This window comes from Anticarsia gemmatalis, chromosome 21 (genome assembly GCF_050436995.1).
Source record: "Anticarsia gemmatalis isolate Benzon Research Colony breed Stoneville strain chromosome 21, ilAntGemm2 primary, whole genome shotgun sequence".
NCBI lineage: Eukaryota > Metazoa > Arthropoda > Insecta > Lepidoptera > Erebidae > Anticarsia > Anticarsia gemmatalis.
In genome coordinates this window covers 194,255-214,588 of record NC_134765.1, presented here as the reverse complement: position 1 = coordinate 214,588, position 20,334 = coordinate 194,255, and the positions used below count along the sequence as shown (strand labels likewise).

The following is a 20,334-nucleotide window of genomic DNA, read 5'->3' as shown; positions in this document are numbered from 1 at the left end:
GAGACTGTCTATTTAAGACATGGAATAGTTAAAACATATTTAAATCAGGTGACAGCTGTCGTGAATGTACACTAGGCCTAACACTGCCGGCCGTGGGTGCCACCCACAGTGGAATGAATCAGAGCGCCGATATGGACATCTAATAAATAATATTAAGCAAAAACAAGGGACTAATCCACGGTAATCTGAGCCAATAAAACGTGTTAATGTACAGTAATGAGCTCGTGTCTACACTCTATTTTATTTGACATTACACTTACCTGACAGCGATATGTCTGGCTTTTTTTTTACATGTTAATGACAGATGTCATTTGTATGTACCTAGCTTAATGATTATTATGTTTCTGCGATGAAATACAATTAACTAACCATTTTGAAACTGGGATTCATAATATATATGTTTGTTTACTAATAATCTTGGTTGTAATGTTAGTCTCTGACAGAAATATCAAGCAAACAAAAGAACCGATTTCCTACTACTTTAGACTTTCTACTTCCGAGGATCTGTCAAAACACTTTGAACGAAAAATGAATCAGCGCGTATCGTAAGCCAAAAAACTATTATTATCAAGCTAATGTCAACTACTAAACTGCCGATTTATAAAAAGGACGCCAAAGAAAAAGTATCTGTCTCGTAGATTTACAATATACAATAAACACGAACTAACAATAAAAAAGGAAAACCGTAGAAAGTGAAAATATAATAAAGATATCAATTAAAATATCTGCACACATTCCCTGCGAGACAATGCCGTAAACGTGCCACATTCAACTTAGAGATAATAAATGTTAGGAGTAATTTTATGTTGTTTTATGATGCGTGTGCGCATACCTCACTTAATACGTACGTTAATGATATTAATTGTTAGACTATTACTTTCTATGACTAATTATAACTAGAAGTATTTATGATAACAGTTGTTTATGCTTTCTTTATATAGCAGTCTATTAATGTGACTTATCGAAATAGAACTATATTTATTTACATTCATACATAAAATGACGCTTTTTCCCAAAAAGTCGGACAGGGAATTAAGAACGCCACTTGCTACGATCCTTACAAAATTTTCTTGCTTCACTCGTATCCATACACACTACATATTATTATGTACTTACAGTTTGTTAAAATTTAAGATATTTACATATTTACATGCTTACGGAAATAATGTAATTCCTAACTTATATTTACTAACACTTTTCAGAATTTCTATTTAACGCCTACTTCTATAAACGCAATGTTTATTAACATATTTTGGTTATTAAACTGTTTTATAAAGAAAAATGGTGATATAATAAGCCTATGACGATAAAGTAGATCTATCACACACCAAATGTCGCATATTATGGTCAATTAATCAAAATAAAATCGATGAATTTGATGGAGTCTTAGGCCAATTGGAGTGCTCTCCTACGCAGGACGAGCCGCGTGCAAAACTCAATAAATGGTACATTTTTATCACATTATCACCATAGAGGGCGCTGTTGTCGGCTGTCAATATTTACATACTATTACATCGTTGTTTACATATATGGCGGTACACGCGTGTGGCTGAATATATAAAAAATTACTAAATATATATTTTGGAACTTTCTCATGATGTTTATGGAGAAACGTTTAGAAGTAATTAGCAATAAATTATGGTGTTACAGTTTGATCTGATTTATATTTGACTAGTGTTGCTTCGTTTCAGTCGCATTAACCAACTTATCCAAAAGTTTTCCCCTTTATTGTGACTTAGAACCATAAAACCTTTTTTTTTTTAAATACAATCCTATTTTCTAAGAATTTATTTTCTAAGATCAACGCTCTTAAATTAACTTAAAACTGTTGACACAAGTGAGTTATATCAACATGAAAAATAAATGGCATGCGAACATCAAATGTAGCTTATTATTTTCCTTGAAAACTCCCATTCACTTAGAACACGCTTCATTAACTAACAAAATGACTTTATCAGGCGATATTAGAGCCCATTACGAAGAACATGCTAATTACATAGAAACGGTTGTTTCTTTCTAACTGGTTACATTGCAAGCTTCATACTGCAACTTAAAGGTGGAAATCAATTTGACCTTTTATTCGTAACAAAAAATGTATTTTTAAATAAGGAGGAACTTGTGGTGTTTTGGTTGTGATATGCTACTTTTCTTCTTCGCGTAAATGCACACGAAACGACGAAAAGTAGTGACATACATGCCGATTTTTATAAGAAAGCTCTAATAAGCAAAACCAAGACGAAAAGACATCAGTTTTATATAACACTAGCTGACTCGCGCAACTTCGCTTGCGTCACATAAAAGAGAATGGGTCAGAATTTTCCATGTTTTTGTAACACTTTTTATTGTTATTTTTTTTTCACGAAAAATAGTTGCAACATTATTTATATCTCTTAACATAACGAAGTCGCGCTAAGGCATATACGCCATTAAAACAGTTGCCATGACAACGGAATTTTGTTAATTTAATGTCATTATAATATTGACTATTCGCGACTTCGATCGACACCTGAGTTTTCCCGGGAAATGCGTAATTTTCCCGGGGTAAAAAGTAGCCTATGTCCTTTCTCGGGTATCAAAGTATCTCCATACCAAATTTCATGCAAATTGGTTCAGTAGTTTAGGCGTGATTGAGTAGCAGACAGACAGACAGACAGACAGACAGACAGACAGACAGAGTTACTTTCGCATTTATAATATTAGTATGGATATGGAATATGGATTTTGATTACACTGATGGTGATGATAGAGCTCAAAGGAGTAATATGTTTTTAATGTTCGTTCGCGTGCAAAGTGCTGTTCAAATTGCTTGCTAAATGAAAATCCTAGTTTCACACATAAGAATACCCAATTTTTTCATCTCATGTAACATTCTGTACTTAGATCGTTCGTTACATATGAATGTACAAGTTGATCGTAGTCTCTGTTTGTTGTAGAAGTGAGCGAGTGTACGAGTGTACGAGTGCTTCACGTTATGCAAATGTTGAGTAAATTCATAGTAGCGTGGTTATTACTGCACTTCAAGGATACCTGTTATTTGCACTAAACTACTGCCTCCACTAACTGTCTAGGGCTGTCCTACCTAATAATAGAGCTATTATTAAAACCTTAACAAAATAGTACGCTGTGTCGTAATCACGCGTAAAGTGGCGGTCGTAAGTCTTGGCTTCATAACTAGCCGACACTGAGGCATGAGTTTCAGGTACCACTGTCCTCCGATAGATTCGATTGCCGTCGATCGTATTTTCGAATGTAGATAGACCACTTTAGACATTATCGTAGCTGATGCATGTAACATTGTAACGTGTTTGGCAGTGTCCTATATGTTATTAAGGATTTGGGGCTGATTACTGACTAGTAAATGGAAATGGAAAGCTACATGCAGCTTGTACCTCATAGTATGACGTAAGTAGGTATTTATCCTAGTCTTTAATTCATGATACGTAAAACTTCTGAACGGGAAACCGAAATCCAATTATTATCTAAGTATACTAATCTATACTAATATTATAAAGCTGAAGAGTTTGTTTGTTTTTTTGTTTGAACGCGCTTATCTCAGGAACTACTGGTCCGATTTGAAAAATTCTTTCAGTTTTAGATAGACCATTTATCGAGGAAGGTTATAGGCTATATCATCACGCTACTACCAATAGGAGCAGAGTACGGGTGAAAAATGTTACAAAAACGGGGAAAATTTTGACCCATTCTCTCTTATGTGACGCAAGCGAAGTTGCGCGGGTCAGCTAGTTTTTAATAAGAGTAGTAGAGACCGATGATACGCCAGCCACGCTCTACAGTAAACTATTTGCAAAACTTTAATAAATTAAGTTCAGTGATTTTGAAAGTGCTCAAACTAGACTTTCACATAGCCACACATTTCGCAGGGCAGTTAAGTATTTAATTACGAGCTATACAATACGCACAGTGAGTGCGTTGTGTGTGCGAGGCGAGTGTCAAAAGGTTTATTATGGTGTGACTTTCTACCTATCAAAGATAGCACCTAAAACAACTCGCTACGTTATTTGATATAGGTCCTATCTACCTATTTCTACCAGTAAAACTCATGATTTAAACCTCATAGTTTTGAGTTGTGTTAAGTGAGATAGACGTTACAAGATGGCAGCCCTGCGAGTACTAGTGCTATTAAGTACAGATATTAACTGTGAGTGGCGAGTGGGTGGACCGCACACTCCGCAGATATATATAAATATGACTCTTTATGTACTAATCATATGCGCCGTACTTTGATGAACACATTGCAAGGTTTTAAGTTAAGTAAGTACTGGCTCGAGACAAGTGATCTTATTTTCCTACATATCTTAGGTACCTATCCACAAAGTCATGCTGCTACGTTTGAATAATCTATGGAAGTCAAACAGTCAAAATTATTTCTCGTATAACGTTATGATGAAAAATATTACAGTAGGTGTGTAGGTACTTACCTATTGAGTTTGTTCATATTCTTAAGATCCTGCTTTTTGATGCGTAAGAAAATGGGAAAATCCTACGAAAAACTAATACTTATTTATATATTATCGCGAAATATTTTAAATTATGATTTTTCTGAAGGTAAGGTAGGTCCTATCTGCCTATCAAGTGTAAAACTAACATTCTCTAAATAAATATTTAGAGAATTTATTATACAATATTTTAGGTGGGTACTTACGTAAGTATGTAAGTTATCAAGCTATTCGTAGGTACTTCATACATGTCTACACCAAACTTAAATGTAGGTAGGGATTTAAATATCCCAAAAAATACAAAGATCTTGCATTCATTCAAAGACAGTCATTTGTAAAACAATACCGCTATTTCAGTTGTTAACTTCGTTCACATTAACTATGGTTAACCAAATTACGATAAACTTACTCTTAAAAAAGCTCTCGTCGATGCTCCTCCTTAGTCCACACATTAGATTTCACACACAGCATCCAAACAGCAATAATCACACACCACTTAAAAAATCTTAAACATCCATTAATATCACACACTACAATAAAACATTTTACAAAAACAAAACAGATAAATAATCACGAAAATGACATTTGTATTTTCTAAAAGCGCGCGAAACTGTCAGTCGGCTGAGACAACGCGACGCTTGAAAGCACAAAGCGGGCAAAGGCATGCAGTCACACTGCCAGAGCCACGGAGGCTGCTCTCGCTTGTGGGTCACCGCCCACAAGCGCAATGAGATCATAAAGTCGTTTTGAATATCATTTACACTTTGCGGTGCACACAGCCTCCCTCGCTCACGATTTACATAATGTAATACGTACGACTTAATGTAGTTAGTCGTAATTGATATCCCTTTTCGTAAGGTAATAGGTAAGTAGGTGTTAAAGCCGTAGATTTACCTGTTGCAGACTGTTTTGGTGTGAATTAAGTGATATCTGCATAATACTTGTGTTTCTAGCTAAGCTCGAAAGCTTGTATTAGGAGCGGGGTCATCTTGGAAGTGCAATGTGAGGTCGGATTTGAAACCACTACTTTTCAATTGCAGGTCCAGACAACTATCTTAAATACTGTACTGGGTACATTATGCTGTGCCGGTAAATAAGAAGACTTCTTGCGGTTTGAAGAAAGTTTATTTTCAGATCCTTATTGTTTCGATGCTAGCTGTGGACTGTGTTGCTAGTACAAATGGCCACCATATTTATACAAAATCCTCAAATTAATGTAGGCCCTCTTATTGGCCGATAAAAATGGACCAATTAGAATCCCCGCATTTTAGCCAATAGGATTCCAGTAAGACATTTTGGACAAAAGCTTAAGTACTAGGAAACTTGACTGCGACGAGAGCCGCTTACATTAATTAACAATTTTTAGTGTATTTCTGTACAATTTCTTAAATAAAGTATATATATTTACAATTCTTGTCTTATTATCTACCTTATAAAAATACAATCAGTCGAATATTAGAAAATAACATAACAATTCTTAAAACTTAATGCTAAGTGTCGTGCTCAGTGGCGCCACCACGCACATCTCTCCCGCCGTGCGAGGTCGTCGCATCTTCTGTCGGTGCGGGTGCGTCGTCTCCCTTGAGCGGCAGTATCACCAGCTTGCGGACGGGTCGGCGAAGAACTCCTCCTTTGGTCAGGATGTCCACGGTCCTCACGACGTTGTCCGGGCCTGGGTAGACAGCTGTCACACGTCCTCGTAGCCAGATGTTGCGTGGCAGGTTGGGGTCAACGACCTGCACTAGGTCGTCGACTCGTACCGCAGGTCCGCGTCCGTGGGGCTCCCGCCGGTTTTGAAGTTCCGGTAGATATTCTCTCAGCCACCGCGTCCAGAAAACGTCGGCTAGTCGTTGCGTTGCTCGCCATTTTGATGTTGAAAGTTCGTCTCGTTCTGTGAATGTACCGGGTTGTGGTACTCGGCCGGGTCCGCCCAATAGGAAGTGGTTGGGCGTGAGAGCTTCAGGGTCTTCTGCGCTAACTAATACGTGAGTCAGCGGTCGGCTATTCACGGTGTACTCGGCTTCGCTAAGTAGAGTAGACAGGACTTCCTCCGTAGGGTTTCGCTCGTGCAGTGTCGCTGTGAGGGCCACTTTGACTGACCTCACTAATCTCTCCCATGCGCCGCCCATGAATGGTGCCCCGGGGGGTATGTAGCGCCAGGAGATTGTCCTCTTCGCTGCTTCCTGCGATGTCCCTGCGTCGATTGCTTGTCTGAGTTCCTTGTCTGCTCCCTTCAGGTTGGTACCGTTGTCCGACCAGATTTCTGTTGGACACCCACGTCGCGCGATCATCCTGCGTAGCGCCATAATAGCGGAGTCGGTTGTGAGTGAACCCGCTATTTCTAGATGTACAGCTCGTGTGGTGAGGCACGTGAAGATTGCGACGTATCTCTTCTGTCTTGTTCTGCCAACAGCTACCGAGAGAGGTCCGAAGTAGTCCACGCCTGTATACGTGAAGGGTCGTCGATGATGCGCGAGGCGACAGGCTGGCAGGTCTCCGGTCCTTGGGTGTGGCGGTACTTGTGTCTTCATTCTACAGAACAGGCATCTCTTCAGTATAGCTCGGGTCACTGGACGAATGCGTATGACCCAGTATTGTTGTCTGCACTCGTTCACTGTAGCTTCAACTCCGGCGTGATGTAACTGTCGATGTACTGAGTTGACCCACAACTTTACGGTCGGATGGTTTCCGTCTAACACCATAGGGCTTTTGATGGCTTCGTTGGCTGCTCCTATCGCGTCGATTCGGCTCCTGAGTCTGATGACGTCGTTGGTTAGCTCGACGCTTAGGTGATGTAGACGGCTTTCTTTGTTGATCGGTTTGTTGTCTTTTAAGTCTTCTATTTCTGTTGCGAAAGCTTCTACTTGCGATGCACACATGAGAAGTTCTTCTGCTTTCTTGAGTGTTTCAGCTGTTACCGGGATAATCTTGTCGTAGCTGCGTAAGGAAGTTGCTTTCTTGACCACCTCTCTCTTCGTTGTTTGATTCCAGTTCGGGTCCTTCACTGTGTTTCTGATTGTCCTTTTGTAGTTGACGTTATCCGTCCTGTTTCTACACAGTTGAATGAACTGTAGAACTCTCGCTGTTGTGTATCGAAGTCGATTCCAGTCTGAGAAGCGTGATACATCGGGTAAACCTTGACTTAGTTTCAGATCTTCCTTGTGGCGTGTGAGGTGTACCTTCTCTTCTGTCGAATCTTCCGTCTTCTCGTTGTGCTTCTCTGTTGGCCAAAGTTCTTCATCGGTGAGCAGGAAGTCAGGACCTTTGTACCATCGGTGGTGCTTGTCGAAGGCAACAGGTACGTCTCGAGTGGCGTCGTCGGCTACGTTCATCTTGGTTGGTATCCAACGCCATTCGTTTACCTTTGTACTCTCTTCAATCGCTGCTAAACGGTGAGCCACGAAGGGTTTGTATGATCTTGATCCCGTTCGTATCCAAGTTAACACTGTTCGACTATCTGTCCAAAATACTCTCTTGTCGGGTTTCTTCTCATGTTCTTCTATGACTGTTTCAGCTATTCTGGTTCCCATCACTGCTGCTTGTAGTTCTAGGCGGGGTATCGACGTCAGTTTAAGAGGTGCTACCTTCGCCTTAGCCATGATGAGTGACACCGCTACGTCCCCGTTCGGCGTCTCCGTTCGCCAATATAGGACCGCTGAGTAGGCAGACTCGCTCGCGTCGGTGAAGACATGAAGCTGAAGCTTAGTCGCATCGCTGTAGCCGAGGTATCTCCGTGGTATGGTCACGTCTCGAAGTCTTTGTAGATGTTCCATCCATATCTTCCATTCCTCTGCGAGATCCTCTTGTATTTCAGCATCCCAGCCCGTTCCTCTGCGCCAGACTTCTTGTAGTATTTGTTTCGCCTTGATAGTCACCGGTGATGCGAGTCCTAGTGGGTCGAATAGAGACATAACGATCTTGAGTGCTTCTCTCTTCGTCGGCGTCTTCCTTTTCGGTAGTGGCGGTTCAATTCTCGCCAAGTTGAGATTGAACGTTAATTCGTCTGTAGTGATCTTCCATATGACTCCTAACACTCGTTCTGTGGTTTCTGTCGACGTATATAACTCGAGATCTTCCCTTTGTTCTTGTTCTCCTAATGCGGCTAATAGTGATGGTGAGTTCGACTTCCATTGTTTCAACTCGAAGCTTGCGTTTTGATGGATTTGTCGCACGTCCTTTGTTATACGTATAGCGTCTTCCAATGTTTCGAAACTGTCCAAGTAGTCGTCCACGTAATGCTTGTTCTTGATGGCTAACGCTGCTTCTGGGTTTGACACTTCGTATTGTTTCGCGTTCAAGTTTTTGACGTAGATCGCTGTTGATGGTGAGCTCGACGCGCCGAATATTAGTGACTTCATTCTGTACTCTTCGGGGGGATTGTCGTCTCTTCTATCTCCTCGCCATAGGTAACGTAGCGCATCTCTATCTTGAACTCGTAGTTGCACTTGCATGAACATTTCCTTGATGTCGGCTGTGACGGCTATAGCATGTTGTCTGAACTTCATCACGACGCCTGGTAGAGACTGTAGGAGATCCGGACCTTTGAGTAACATGTCGTTGAGAGACACTCCCTTCGTCTTGGCTGCTGCGTCGTGTACCACTCGTAACTTCTCTGGCTTCATGGGGTTGATGACCGCGAAGTGTGGTAAGTACCAGGTTTTACCGGGTGTTGTTTCTCGAGGTGCAGGTTCTGCGTATCCCTTCTGTACGAGTGCTTCCATCTGTTCCTTGTACTTCGTCTTCAAAACTTGATCTCGATCGATCTTCTTCTCGATGTTGTGTAGACGCTTCAAGGAGTTCTCGTAGTTGTTGGGTAAGTTGTAGTCTTCTTTACGCCATAACAGACTTGTTTCATACCTTCCATCTTCAGTCTTTTTCGTAGTGTTGTCTAGGATTCGAAGAGCTTGTTCCTCTGGGTCTGATCTAGGTCTCTTGGGGTTCAGGCAGATCGCGTCCATCTCGAAGTACTGCTTGACTAAGGTTTCTATGTGGTCTTCATTTGTTTCGGTCATATGAGATACGAAGTCGATGCTCTGGGTTTTGTGCTTCAGCAAACTGCCATGGAGTACCCAACCTAGTGACGTGAGAGATGCCACAGGTTGGTCTTTGTTTCCTTTCCTTATGTCCGATGTCAGTAGGAGATGCCAGTTGTCTTGTCCGATCAGTAGCTTCGGCTTCACGTCTTCATATGTCAACTCTCCCTGTATGTCCCTCAGATGTTGACACGCCTTGATGTGTTCCCTAGATACGCGTTGCGACGATACTTGGAAGTTTCTTACTGTACGAGCCTGTATTCTGTCTTCAAAGCCGTTCATACCTCTAATCGAGAATGTGACTCTTCTAGAGGCTATTTCTGACGTTTTGACGTCACTAATTGTCTGTATTTTCAACGGGTCGACGGGTCCTGTCGCTCCTATTTGCTTGGCTAGGTCGTTGTCGATCAGGGTCACTGTAGAGCCGTCGTCCATTAACGCGAAGGTGTTAATTAGACCTGTAGAACCTTCTACTTGCACTGGTATGATTTTTAAGAAAGACTGTTTCTTTCTAGGCGTCCACGTAGAGGTGATGATTTCCGACGCTTCGGACTCTTTCTTATCTTCTTTCTTGTTACAGTGTAGAAGCGCGTGATGAGTGTATTTACAGTCGTTCACGCCGCATTGTTTCGTAGCACAACGGTGAGTAACTTTCCTATATCTCAAACATCGAAAGCAGAGTCGTTTGGCCTTGGCTATGTCCCATCGTTCATCTTCATTCATCTTCTTAAAACGTCCACATTCTGTCACCAAGTGTCCTGTTTGTTCGCATACCGGACATCTCGGTGTGTACGGTTTTTCCGTGACGTTGTGAACTCTCTGTGGCCTCTTCTGTGCGGTGAACGGCGGTTGTGTTGATATTTGCTCAGGTAGCGCGTAAGGACTGCATAGCGTTGATTCTCTTCTCAGGAACTTGTCTAACTTCATCAAGTCTGGGTCTTCTTTGGGTTCCGCGGCGGCGAAGTCGAAGAATCTGTATCGCAGGGTAGGCGTCAGCTTGTCCACTATTGTCTTGCTCACTTCCGGGTTGTACATGTAGTTGATACAGCTTAAGGTTTTTAATGTAGCGACGATATTGGAGATTTTCGTGGCGAATATACATATGTCGCGGGGCGATTCTGTGAGACGTGGTAAAACTCGTAGCGCTTCCATTTGCATCATCGCTATTGACTCTGGTCGTCCAAATCGAGATTCGAGTGCTTGCATTATCTCGGATGGGTGAGCGTCGGTGATAAGCAGACCCTCAACTGCTTCCCTGGCTTTTCCTTTAAGATTTCTTCTCAGGCGGTTTATGTTTTCTACTGTACTATACACACTTTCCGTTTCATAGTAAGCGGCGCGAAAAGGTAGCCAATCTTGATATGAACCATTGAAAATAGGTAGTTCGATGAACTTAGGTCGTTGACCCGCTCTCACTGCTGACGTTATGGCCTCCGCAAGTTCCTTGAAGTCCTGTCGAGCTCCCGCCGGTGTGAGAGTCCCGTGCGACTGATGTTGATCTCCCTGCATAGTGGTTCTTATAACTGACGGCTCTTCCGGCTGATGTGGTTCGTTCGTGATCGCCAAGATTGGTTGCGTGTTTTGCCTCTCTAGCCAGCTGTCAACCCTTTCGTTCACTTCCTCTTTCGTACACACGGATATCTCTTCTTGTTCTTCATCTGAGTCCTCAGTCTCTAGGACGGCTAAGCGCGCGGTAGCCAACTCCACTTGTAAGCGTAACAACTCTTCCCGCGCTTTTGCGATTTTAATAGCTTTAACACGACTCGCGGTTGATCCCCCTTGCGCCCTTAGCACTGGCGGGGGGGAGGGGCACTGTGGTTTGTTCGGTTGCACACTAATGTTCACTTTCCTTTGCACTGTCACTGTCTCACCTGGTTTCGTAGTTTCCTTATTGTGGTTCGGAAGGGGATCCGTCCTCCTGCCAGGCGGCTGCATACACGCGGCGTCCATCCGGAGCGTCGGTGCTGTTGAAGCGGTTACCGAAGGTGTTTCGTCTGTTGGTGGCGCAAGCGGTGCCGAGGCTCGTCCCGAGGGCGCTGTCGTCGCGGTGACCGATGTGGTGGCTGCTGTGTTCTCTGTGTTGTCGGTCGTTCCTGTGACGCTGGTGCCCGTAGCCTCGGTGGTAGCACCGGTCGCCGAGGTGCTGGCCGTGCCCTCGGACGACGACGGTGTTTGTGCGGTCGCCTTGCGCCCCTTTCCTTCTGAACGCGTAGTCGGCATGTTTTCGTTTTGTTCACGTTTCTATCTTCAGTTTTAATAATTTCTTTCTTCACTATTTTTCAGGATTCTTTCTTCAATGTTTTTCAGGATCCTTTCTTCGATAATGTTTCAGGCTTCTTTCTTCACTGTTTTCAGGATCCTTTCTTCAATAATGCTTCAGGCTTGTTTCTTCACTGTTATTCAGGATCCTTTCTTCAATAATGTTCAGGCTTCTTTCTTCAATGTTTTCTTCCTGGATCCGGCTCGAAGGACCATTTAATGTACTGGGTACATTATGCTGTGCCGGTAAATAAGAAGACTTCTTGCGGTTTGAAGAAAGTTTATTTTCAGATCCTTATTGTTTCGATGCTAGCTGTGGACTGTGTTGCTAGTACAAATGGCCACCATATTTATACAAAATCCTCAAATTAATGTAGGCCCTCTTATTGGCCGATAAAAATGGACCAATTAGAATCCCCGCATTTTAGCCAATAGGATTCCAGTAAGACATTTTGGACAAAAGCTTAAGTACTAGGAAACTTGACTGCGACGAGAGCCGCTTACATTAATTAACAATTTTTAGTGTATTTCTGTACAATTTCTTAAATAAAGTATATATATTTACAATTCTTGTCTTATTATCTACCTTATAAAAATACAATCAGTCGAATATTAGAAAATAACATAACAATTCTTAAAACTTAATGCTAAGTGTCGTGCTCAGTGGCGCCACCACGCACAAATACTGTCATTCTTGCAATTAGTATGGAAACTGCTTACAATGAAAAATCGCGGTGAAAATATAATCATGTAATTTATGCGCTTCATTCGAACTTTATCATACGTCTGTGTGTATGGAATTAGTAGATAATATATACTTTCTTTATTTTACACAAGCTACGCTTTACAGACTTGAAATGGATTGCCAGCCCACTGCTTTCTTAGGTCAGCTATGATTTCGGGATAAATAATAGTGATTCCGTGAAGTAACTGAACCTTCAACACCCAGTGCAGTATACATTTATTTTAGCATCGAGTATGATGAGAACCTCAGCAACTGCGCTACTGGCATTACTTACAATACTTACCCCCGGTTTCTGCGGTAGTTTATCTATTCAATAGCGTTTAAGCTCATCTAGAAATAACAGTTTGAATAGATAAACTACCGTTTGAATGTACCTCAGAAATCGGGCGCCAATGACTTTGTAACACTATATGGGCTTCCTTTTCATCAATCATATTCACTCCACTGGTCAATAATAAAGTAAAAATAGTGTATTATGTAACCGACCTTGACGATGACGGTGAGCATTGATGTCATATGTTGCATCAACCTTCAGTCAAACCGCACAGCACTACCGAGTCATTACTGTAATAGTGTAATAAACAGGATATGATTAATTGAGTGGCCATTTGGATGAATAACAAAACCTATGGTTGCCAAGTTGTATGCCTTCTATTCAAGCAGTCGTAGGCTCAAACCTAAGGCAGTACATCAAAGACTTTTCAAAATTAGATGTGTATTAATAAGCATCACAGTATTATATTCCAGCGACTTAGTATAGAGCCTTGTATGCAAGGCTGTCAAGGCTGGTGGAGGTATACAAAATTCTGAATTTAAAACATTAGTAACCTGAAAGTATGTGCATCTGACTGTGACCTATTTAGTGCAGCTATTTTGTTTTGGAAAAACGCATACCTAATTATCAATTAAAGAAACCATTGTTAGGAACCTTTGCATGGTTAAAAGAGCTGTGAAGAGTCCTAGATCTCCACTTTCGTGGCTGGCCAGTGGGACGGACTCAAGGTATTGTCCTGCAAAGAATCAATTAAAATTCTGAAGAACTGGCGTCTAGGACGTAGCTTTCCATTCATAGTTAGTATATACTTACTTATTTAATAGACCATAATCCAGCTATAAGTTAACTATTAGTAAGACATAGTCTCTTAAATTTCGGTGATCGATGATGCATTGGAGATCCTGTTGGCCTTCCTAGAAGGTTTGTAAATAAATTCGAAGCATGTAACATGATGTCACATCCCAGTAATGTGAATAATTTCCGCGTTGATTGAGATTATAAAGCCTCATTTTGAGATAGTTCATATTATTATGGAGTGTTTGTGTGATAATCAGGTCATATTTTTTCAAGTAGAAACTCTTAAATTCATGTAAGTTTTTTAAGGCATTCAATTGTCAATATTGCTCCTTACTCATTTTTGTTGAAGGATCCGCTTCAACTCAGTGTAAATAAAACAAAAACGTGGAGGTGAATAAATATTATATTATATTGTATCAAACATAAAAATATAACAAATAACAATACTATTATATGTATTGGGGACCAGAAAGAAGAGATGTAACCGAAATGTTTTGGAAAATATAATACTAACATGGGACTGAAATTACTGAAACTAGTTTGAATGGAGACGTTTGACAACGCCATCTATGGGCAGGGCGTGTAAACGGCATTTATTGGCAACGATGTTCTTTGTTTTTAACGCCATCTATGAGTGTACTGGTGTACTAGTTGGTGTTGTCAGTGTCGCCAGAGCCCGCGGTGCCGGTGGGCATGTATTCGAAGAGTAGAGCCTTCTTGTCGTAGCCACATCGGAACAGGTTCCACGCCAGGTCTTCAGGCGTGTCTCCTGTCTGCTCGGCACAGCTCTCCAGCACCTGGGAGTTTATTTGGTTTAGTATTCACACCACTTGCTAAGTTTAAGATTGTTTGCAAGTCTGCATAAATCAAAGTAGCGTAGTAGTTACTTCGATCGCGACGCAGGTTCGATTTTTGTAAGCATCTATAATTGCATTGATAGATTTTTTACTTATAAAAACAACAGGTAACGTTCAATACAGAATCGAACTCGAGATCCCATTATCTTTGAGATTAAATAAGACAAATTGAACTAGTTTATTCTTCGTACCTTAGTGGCGTTCTTAGCATCAGGCCTGGCCGCCATTTTGCCGAGCACGGCGTTCTTGAGGAGCTTGCCGTCCTTGGAGACGAGCTTGCACTTGAGCAGCACGCAGTACACGTGCTTGCGCAGCGGCGCCTCGTCCAGCAGCTCGCCCGCCAGCATGGCGTCCACCAGCCGCTGGTCCACGTGCGACATCGGCAGGCACGCGTCCGAGTGCGCGCGGAACATCGCCTTCTCCTCTTTGCCTAACATCTGAAATTTACCAGCGGTTAAGACAGCAGGAATGTAATCAACACTTGTTACTAAGTTAGGTTAGGTTTTTTTTCATGTGTAACAAAAACACACTATCGGATATTCGATATAAAAATGTCGGGTAACGGATGGAGTACAGAAATCCTGTTATTTGAGTTATGTTAAAGTGTAAACCGAAAGTTCCAAATCTAATATCGTAATCGAATCCTGAGACATCTAGATTTGCCATGGTTGATAGCATTAATACAGATAAGCCATGCTTAACCTATTACACTTGATTACATTCCGATGGTATGACGGGAGAGTATAATGTTTATCAGATAGAAATATGTGAGACATTTACTTACAATACAGTTCTTGCATCCCATTGTAGCCTGAAACAATCATACAATGCATCAAACAAGATGAATCATAACAATGTCCAACACTAAGATACATGTTTGTCATTTTATACTGATGAATAACGTGGAATTGTACGCAATTTTACCCATAAGTAACTACAATTATGTGAAACTAAACTAAACTTGACCAAAAAATATTTAGAACTAATCCCCTAACTTAACGCCTGTTATACCCGAAGGCTTAGGCAGAGGTGTATGAAATACACCCACGTTATGATTGACAATGTTAGCTCGATATATTAGGGAGCCATTGTCATTAGCCAAGCACGACCACTATGCCCGACCGGGGAATCGAAATAGGACCTCATTATAAGCAAGCAGTCATTTACACTAACGATCGCGCTACAGAGGCTGTCGGTAACTAAACATTAAACTCATTTAATCTACTATACCTTTAATACCTTATATTAAACTTGCCACTAGGCGATAGACATGGACATTTAACGAGAAGTTGATGATTATTATGTCTCTTTAATGTGATAAAAGAGCGTCTTGCTAGTCTAGCAGAGGTCTAGTCTATTTACAAGAAACCAAAAATATTGCATTTAAGTCTGTTTTCCAACACCAAACTTTACAAGGACTCATCATCATAATTGTTATGATGTTCTTGCATTAGGGATATCTCACACAAAATCAATGATTTCCTGACTGTGTTCTTAAAGTTGTTGCACTTTGTTGTTGTTTTACCTCAATGAGACCCTCGCTTCTCGGGAGGCCAACAGTCATTAAGATTCTTAAGCAAACTGATTTCAACGCTCTTTGGAATACTAAACAATTATTTATCTACTCAACACTTTTAAAGAAACAAAGTTTGCATTGCATGGCAAGTTTTCTACGGTATCATTTCTTTCCGATCATAAAAGAAAATAGATCCGGGAGGTGAGTTGAAATAACTTCCAAAACATACATCACCTTCAAATGCCTGTGTTATGCCTTGGGTTCGAATCTTCGACCATTTACGTGGGAGGCAAATGCTTGTAAAGTTTCGGCTATTGCTCCAACAAAACCAGTGTTGTAGCTTCTGGATAAGTGTCGGATAACATACCCGACAGATTAGGTGACAGCAAATGTATGAAAATAAATAAACTGCTCATCTTGCAGATCTTGAATTGTGTCTGTGAGATGTTGCTACTTTAATTAAATAAAAATGCCGAACATAATTTAATAAAAAATTATGCAGATAGTTACATGCAAAAATACTTTACAACTCCCCGAAAGAACGTAGAAGACATTTTTTCTGCAAGGACTACAGATACTACACAAAATCCTTGCACAAAAAAATCTAGAATCACTTTTCTCTGAAACATACCTGTTCGGTGAGAGCAACGACCGCCATCACGACGGCGAGCGCCCACACCATCGGGTCTCCTGTCTTAGTGCTGGGCGTCATTCGTCGGTCTTCTGATACACGCAGTTGCAGCGGCAGAACACACAGAGCTTCGCCCACGGCAGCGTCAAGCACTTGTTGCACTTCCACTCGCGCGCCCGACCCCCACCCTCCGGCTTTATGCTCGGATCCATCGCCGATATCCACTACTAATTGTGTGATTGATTGGAAATATACTGTCGTGTTTGTGAGTGAGTTGCTATCGAGGTTATAGGTGTATGAGTTTAGAAGAAGTGTATAGAGAGCTGAAGAGGAATAGGAATGTTTGGTTTTGGTAATTGATTGTGGTATTTAGTTTTCATTTTGGAGTTTACGTCTGAAAAAGAGCAACAGATTCATAAATGATTGTACCCAAATATTGATAGAGTGATGTCTACGGTGATTGGAACTACTATCTAAATGTAATAAAGATATTTTTTTTACGTGAACTGATACATGTCGTGACTCTTACAGATATTTTTGATTGACTATGATGAGTTCTACGAGAATCAGTACCCCTAGCGACTGAGCTATTAGGTCCATGTTAAATGTCTTTGTTTGTTTGTCGTATGGTTAGTGGTCAACCTAGTGTCAAAGTTGTTCAAGCCAATGTTTTATTCAATGTCTTTGAAAGTCTCTATTTATCCTAATCAGATGGCTTTAATTAAAAATCAGTAGGAGTATAGTGTAGGTACATGATAATTAATGAGAAATAGTTTAGTATGTAGTATGTTTATTCAAATCGAGTAGTGAGTTTCCCTGGTAAGGTGCGACACAATGCTGCACAGAGACACACGGAGCGTGTTTGGTAAACACACGGAAGTCGTGTCACAACACGCCGGCTCATTCGCCAAATATTCCCTGCCATTGTCTCTCACACATTTTAGCCGCTATTTCATATTAACTATAACATCTTTGTATTTCCAACCATCGGTGCCTTTGACCGTTAACAAATATCAAGAATGTAAGTAGTTCATTGAGTAAGCATATTTTCGGGACTCTAGATAGCGTCCTAATTTGAGTTGGTTGGTTCATGTTTCTAACTACCTAAATGATCCGAATGAAATACAGTCTAGGAAAAACTACGTGACTACTTGGAGCTAATGTAATTAAATTCTTTCTTTGTTTAAATCGATCTAAGAATAATAATTGTACTTATGTATGTCTAGAGTTCTCCAATCATACAAACAACGGACATACATACTTTGAGTACAAGCAGACCAAACAACTGTGTGGCGATCGTACAAATGTTTATTAAATGTTGGAATCCAATCTACGACTTCCCGCCCGATATACTAAGTGGTAGTACCTAAGTAGCGTGGTGATCTTTTTAACCACTGCGACACGGAGGCAGCAGACAGTTTTCGGCGCGGGTCGTTCGATTCGGCTAGTTGTTGAAAGAATCCCGCGTAAATCTTACCTTTGTATGTTTGTCTCAAACAATAACTTACTTAATTTTGTATAGGTAATCGTGTTTGGTATTTTCTGTATGCATTTTCAATTTTCCATAGAGTTAGTAGAACAACATCTGCAAAAGAGCATGGTCATGAGTCTATGCGGCGGTGGTGTGGAGCGCGGGGCGCGGGGCGCGGGGGCGGTACCTCTCGGCGCGGGTGACGCGGTGCATGCACACGGTGGAGGGCGGGCGGCGGCGGCGCGCCGGGCACGCGCGCTGCAGCACGCACGGCGCCAGCCCCGCCGCCAGCGCCGCCGTCACCAGCAGCTGCACCAGCATGCTCACACACACCCTGCACACAACACAACCACACCTGTAGGCTAAGGACCGGAAATAACTGTGTTAATAAGGGTGTGATTTACACCAACCAGATTGCCTTATAAGAAAAGCAAATTCATCATTTGTCGTGCTTTTAATCCAACTCTGGAGAATTAGGCAATGATAAAATTAAGAAACAGATAATGACACCATTACTGTATATGACTGCCGGCTGACTTAAACCTAAAATACTAGATAGTTAAAAGGTCTTGTAGAGAGAAAAGGGAAGGGGGGATTAGTAATGACGTAGACTACTGTCCGGGAGTAATAAAAAAATCTGGATCAGCTGTTAGAGATCCATCTGATATGGCAGTACTATTCACAAAGAGGATCCGAATTGTTATTATCCGTTTGACAGAACTTGTCAAACGACCGAAGATCCGTTCAGTTTGAAAAACTATAAAGACATTTTACCACTTTATACCTATACACTACTACTTCATCGTGACACTTAACTTTTAGTGCTAAGTTACAGTTTAACTTCACCTATGTAAATTTTACTCACATCATAGTTTTTTCTACAGACCATCAACTAGTACACTTTTTGGCACCATCAAAGTAAAACGTCATAAGTCAGTTCGACGACGCGCGCTGATCATCTAGGAACGTCATCGTCACGCACAGAATATTACCCTACCTACATAGAACCTACCTCAAAGCGTTTACCAGACTTTACAGCCGTTCACAAAGTATAAGATAAAGTTCTTACAAGTTGCTCCAACTATTTGTCAGCGCCCTGGAACTGCCTGAACTCATAGTAGTTGTTGATACTGATGGGGTTGGCCAGCCACAACATGGTCTACACGGCACATAACAAACATACAAATTTTCCACCGCACTCGGTGACGGCTCACAAAGATCTCATGTTTCAACTTTCAATGTTTTATTTTAACTTCTTATGTTTTCACAAATAACATTTTCGGCCAGTATGTATTTTTGTGAACAACTCTCTTTGTATTATTTTCTTCAAAAAGTTGATTATCCACAACCTGTTGTCTTCTGATTTTTACGTTGGGAAATCTTACAAGCTTAAATACATCAAAAAACGACTAGTTAGTACTTTGGTGCGTTGGAGTTAGAAATGTATCTACTAACAAAGGGATCCGTTTGATTTATTTTGAGTAATTAACTAGATATATAGAGCTGATCCGCGCAGCTCCACTCACGCTTTCTTGTGTTTTATTAATACCGCAAATTTTCAAATTTTTTCACCTTCTACACCTTCTCTGGACTTCCACTGCACTTCACTTGAAGACGTCTCTTGGTAGTTCTTCCTCTCATGAAGACGTCTCTTGGTAGTTCTTCCTCTCATGAAGACGTCTCTTGGTAGTTTTTCCTATCATGAAGCCGTCTCTTGGTAGATTTTCATCTCATGAAGACGTCTCTGGGTAGATTTTCCTCTCATGAAGACGTCTCTTGGTAGTTTTTCCTCTCTTGCAGACGCCTCTTAGTAGTTTTTCCTCTCACGAAAACGTTTCTTGGTAGTTTTTCCTCTCATGAAGACGTCTCTTGGTAGTTTTTCCTCTCATGAAGACGCGATGAAGACGTCTCTTGGTAGTTTTTCCTATCATGAAGCCGTCTCTTGGTAGTGTTTCCTCTCACGAAGACGTTTCTTGGTAGTTTTTCCTCACTTGAAGACGTCTCTTGGTAGTTTTTCCTCACTTGAAGACGTCTCATGGTAGTTTTTCCTCGTTTGAAGGCGTGATGAAGACGTCTCTTGGTAGTTTTTCCTCACTTGAAGACGTCTCTTGGTAGTTTTTCCTCTCATGAAGACGTCTCATGGTAGTTTTTCCTCGTTTGAAGGCGTGATGAAGACGTCTCTTGGTAGTTTTTCCTCACTTGAAGACGTCTCTTGGTAGTTTTTCCTCACTTGAAGACGTCTCATGGTAGTTTTTCCTCGTTTGAAGGCGTGATGAAGACGTCTCTTGGTAGT

At 41.2% G+C, this 20,334-nt stretch overlaps 3 protein-coding genes across 3 annotated transcripts in view; all 3 read right to left on the bottom strand.

Annotated features, from left to right (window-relative positions):
• Positions 1 to 5,112, bottom strand: part of LOC142982240 (uncharacterized) — a 36,829-nt gene extending 31,717 nt beyond the window's left edge. Inside the window, exon 1 of the mRNA XM_076128646.1 lies at positions 4,867 to 5,112. Within this exon, the coding sequence (XP_075984761.1) occupies positions 4,867 to 4,909 (43 nt within the window). The 5' untranslated portion in view covers positions 4,910 to 5,112. The remainder of the gene's footprint in view (positions 1 to 4,866) is intronic.
• Positions 5,113 to 5,524: 412 nt separating this feature from the next.
• LOC142982180 (uncharacterized) lies at positions 5,525 to 12,406 on the bottom strand. The gene has a single exon (XM_076128569.1). The coding sequence runs from the start codon at positions 11,708 to 11,710 to the stop codon at positions 5,948 to 5,950; it is 5,763 nt and encodes a 1,920-aa protein (XP_075984684.1). The 5' UTR covers positions 11,711 to 12,406; the 3' UTR covers positions 5,525 to 5,947.
• Positions 12,407 to 13,951: 1,545 nt separating this feature from the next.
• LOC142982139 (B2 protein-like) lies at positions 13,952 to 16,792 on the bottom strand. Its single transcript, XM_076128486.1, has 4 exons — positions 16,571 to 16,792; positions 15,208 to 15,234; positions 14,615 to 14,860; positions 13,952 to 14,363 (listed from the first exon to the last, which is right to left on the bottom strand). Exons 1-4 carry the CDS (start codon positions 16,649 to 16,651, stop codon positions 14,214 to 14,216), a joined length of 504 nt encoding a protein of 167 aa, XP_075984601.1. The 5' UTR covers positions 16,652 to 16,792; the 3' UTR covers positions 13,952 to 14,213.
• Positions 16,793 to 20,334: the final 3,542 nt, after the last annotated feature.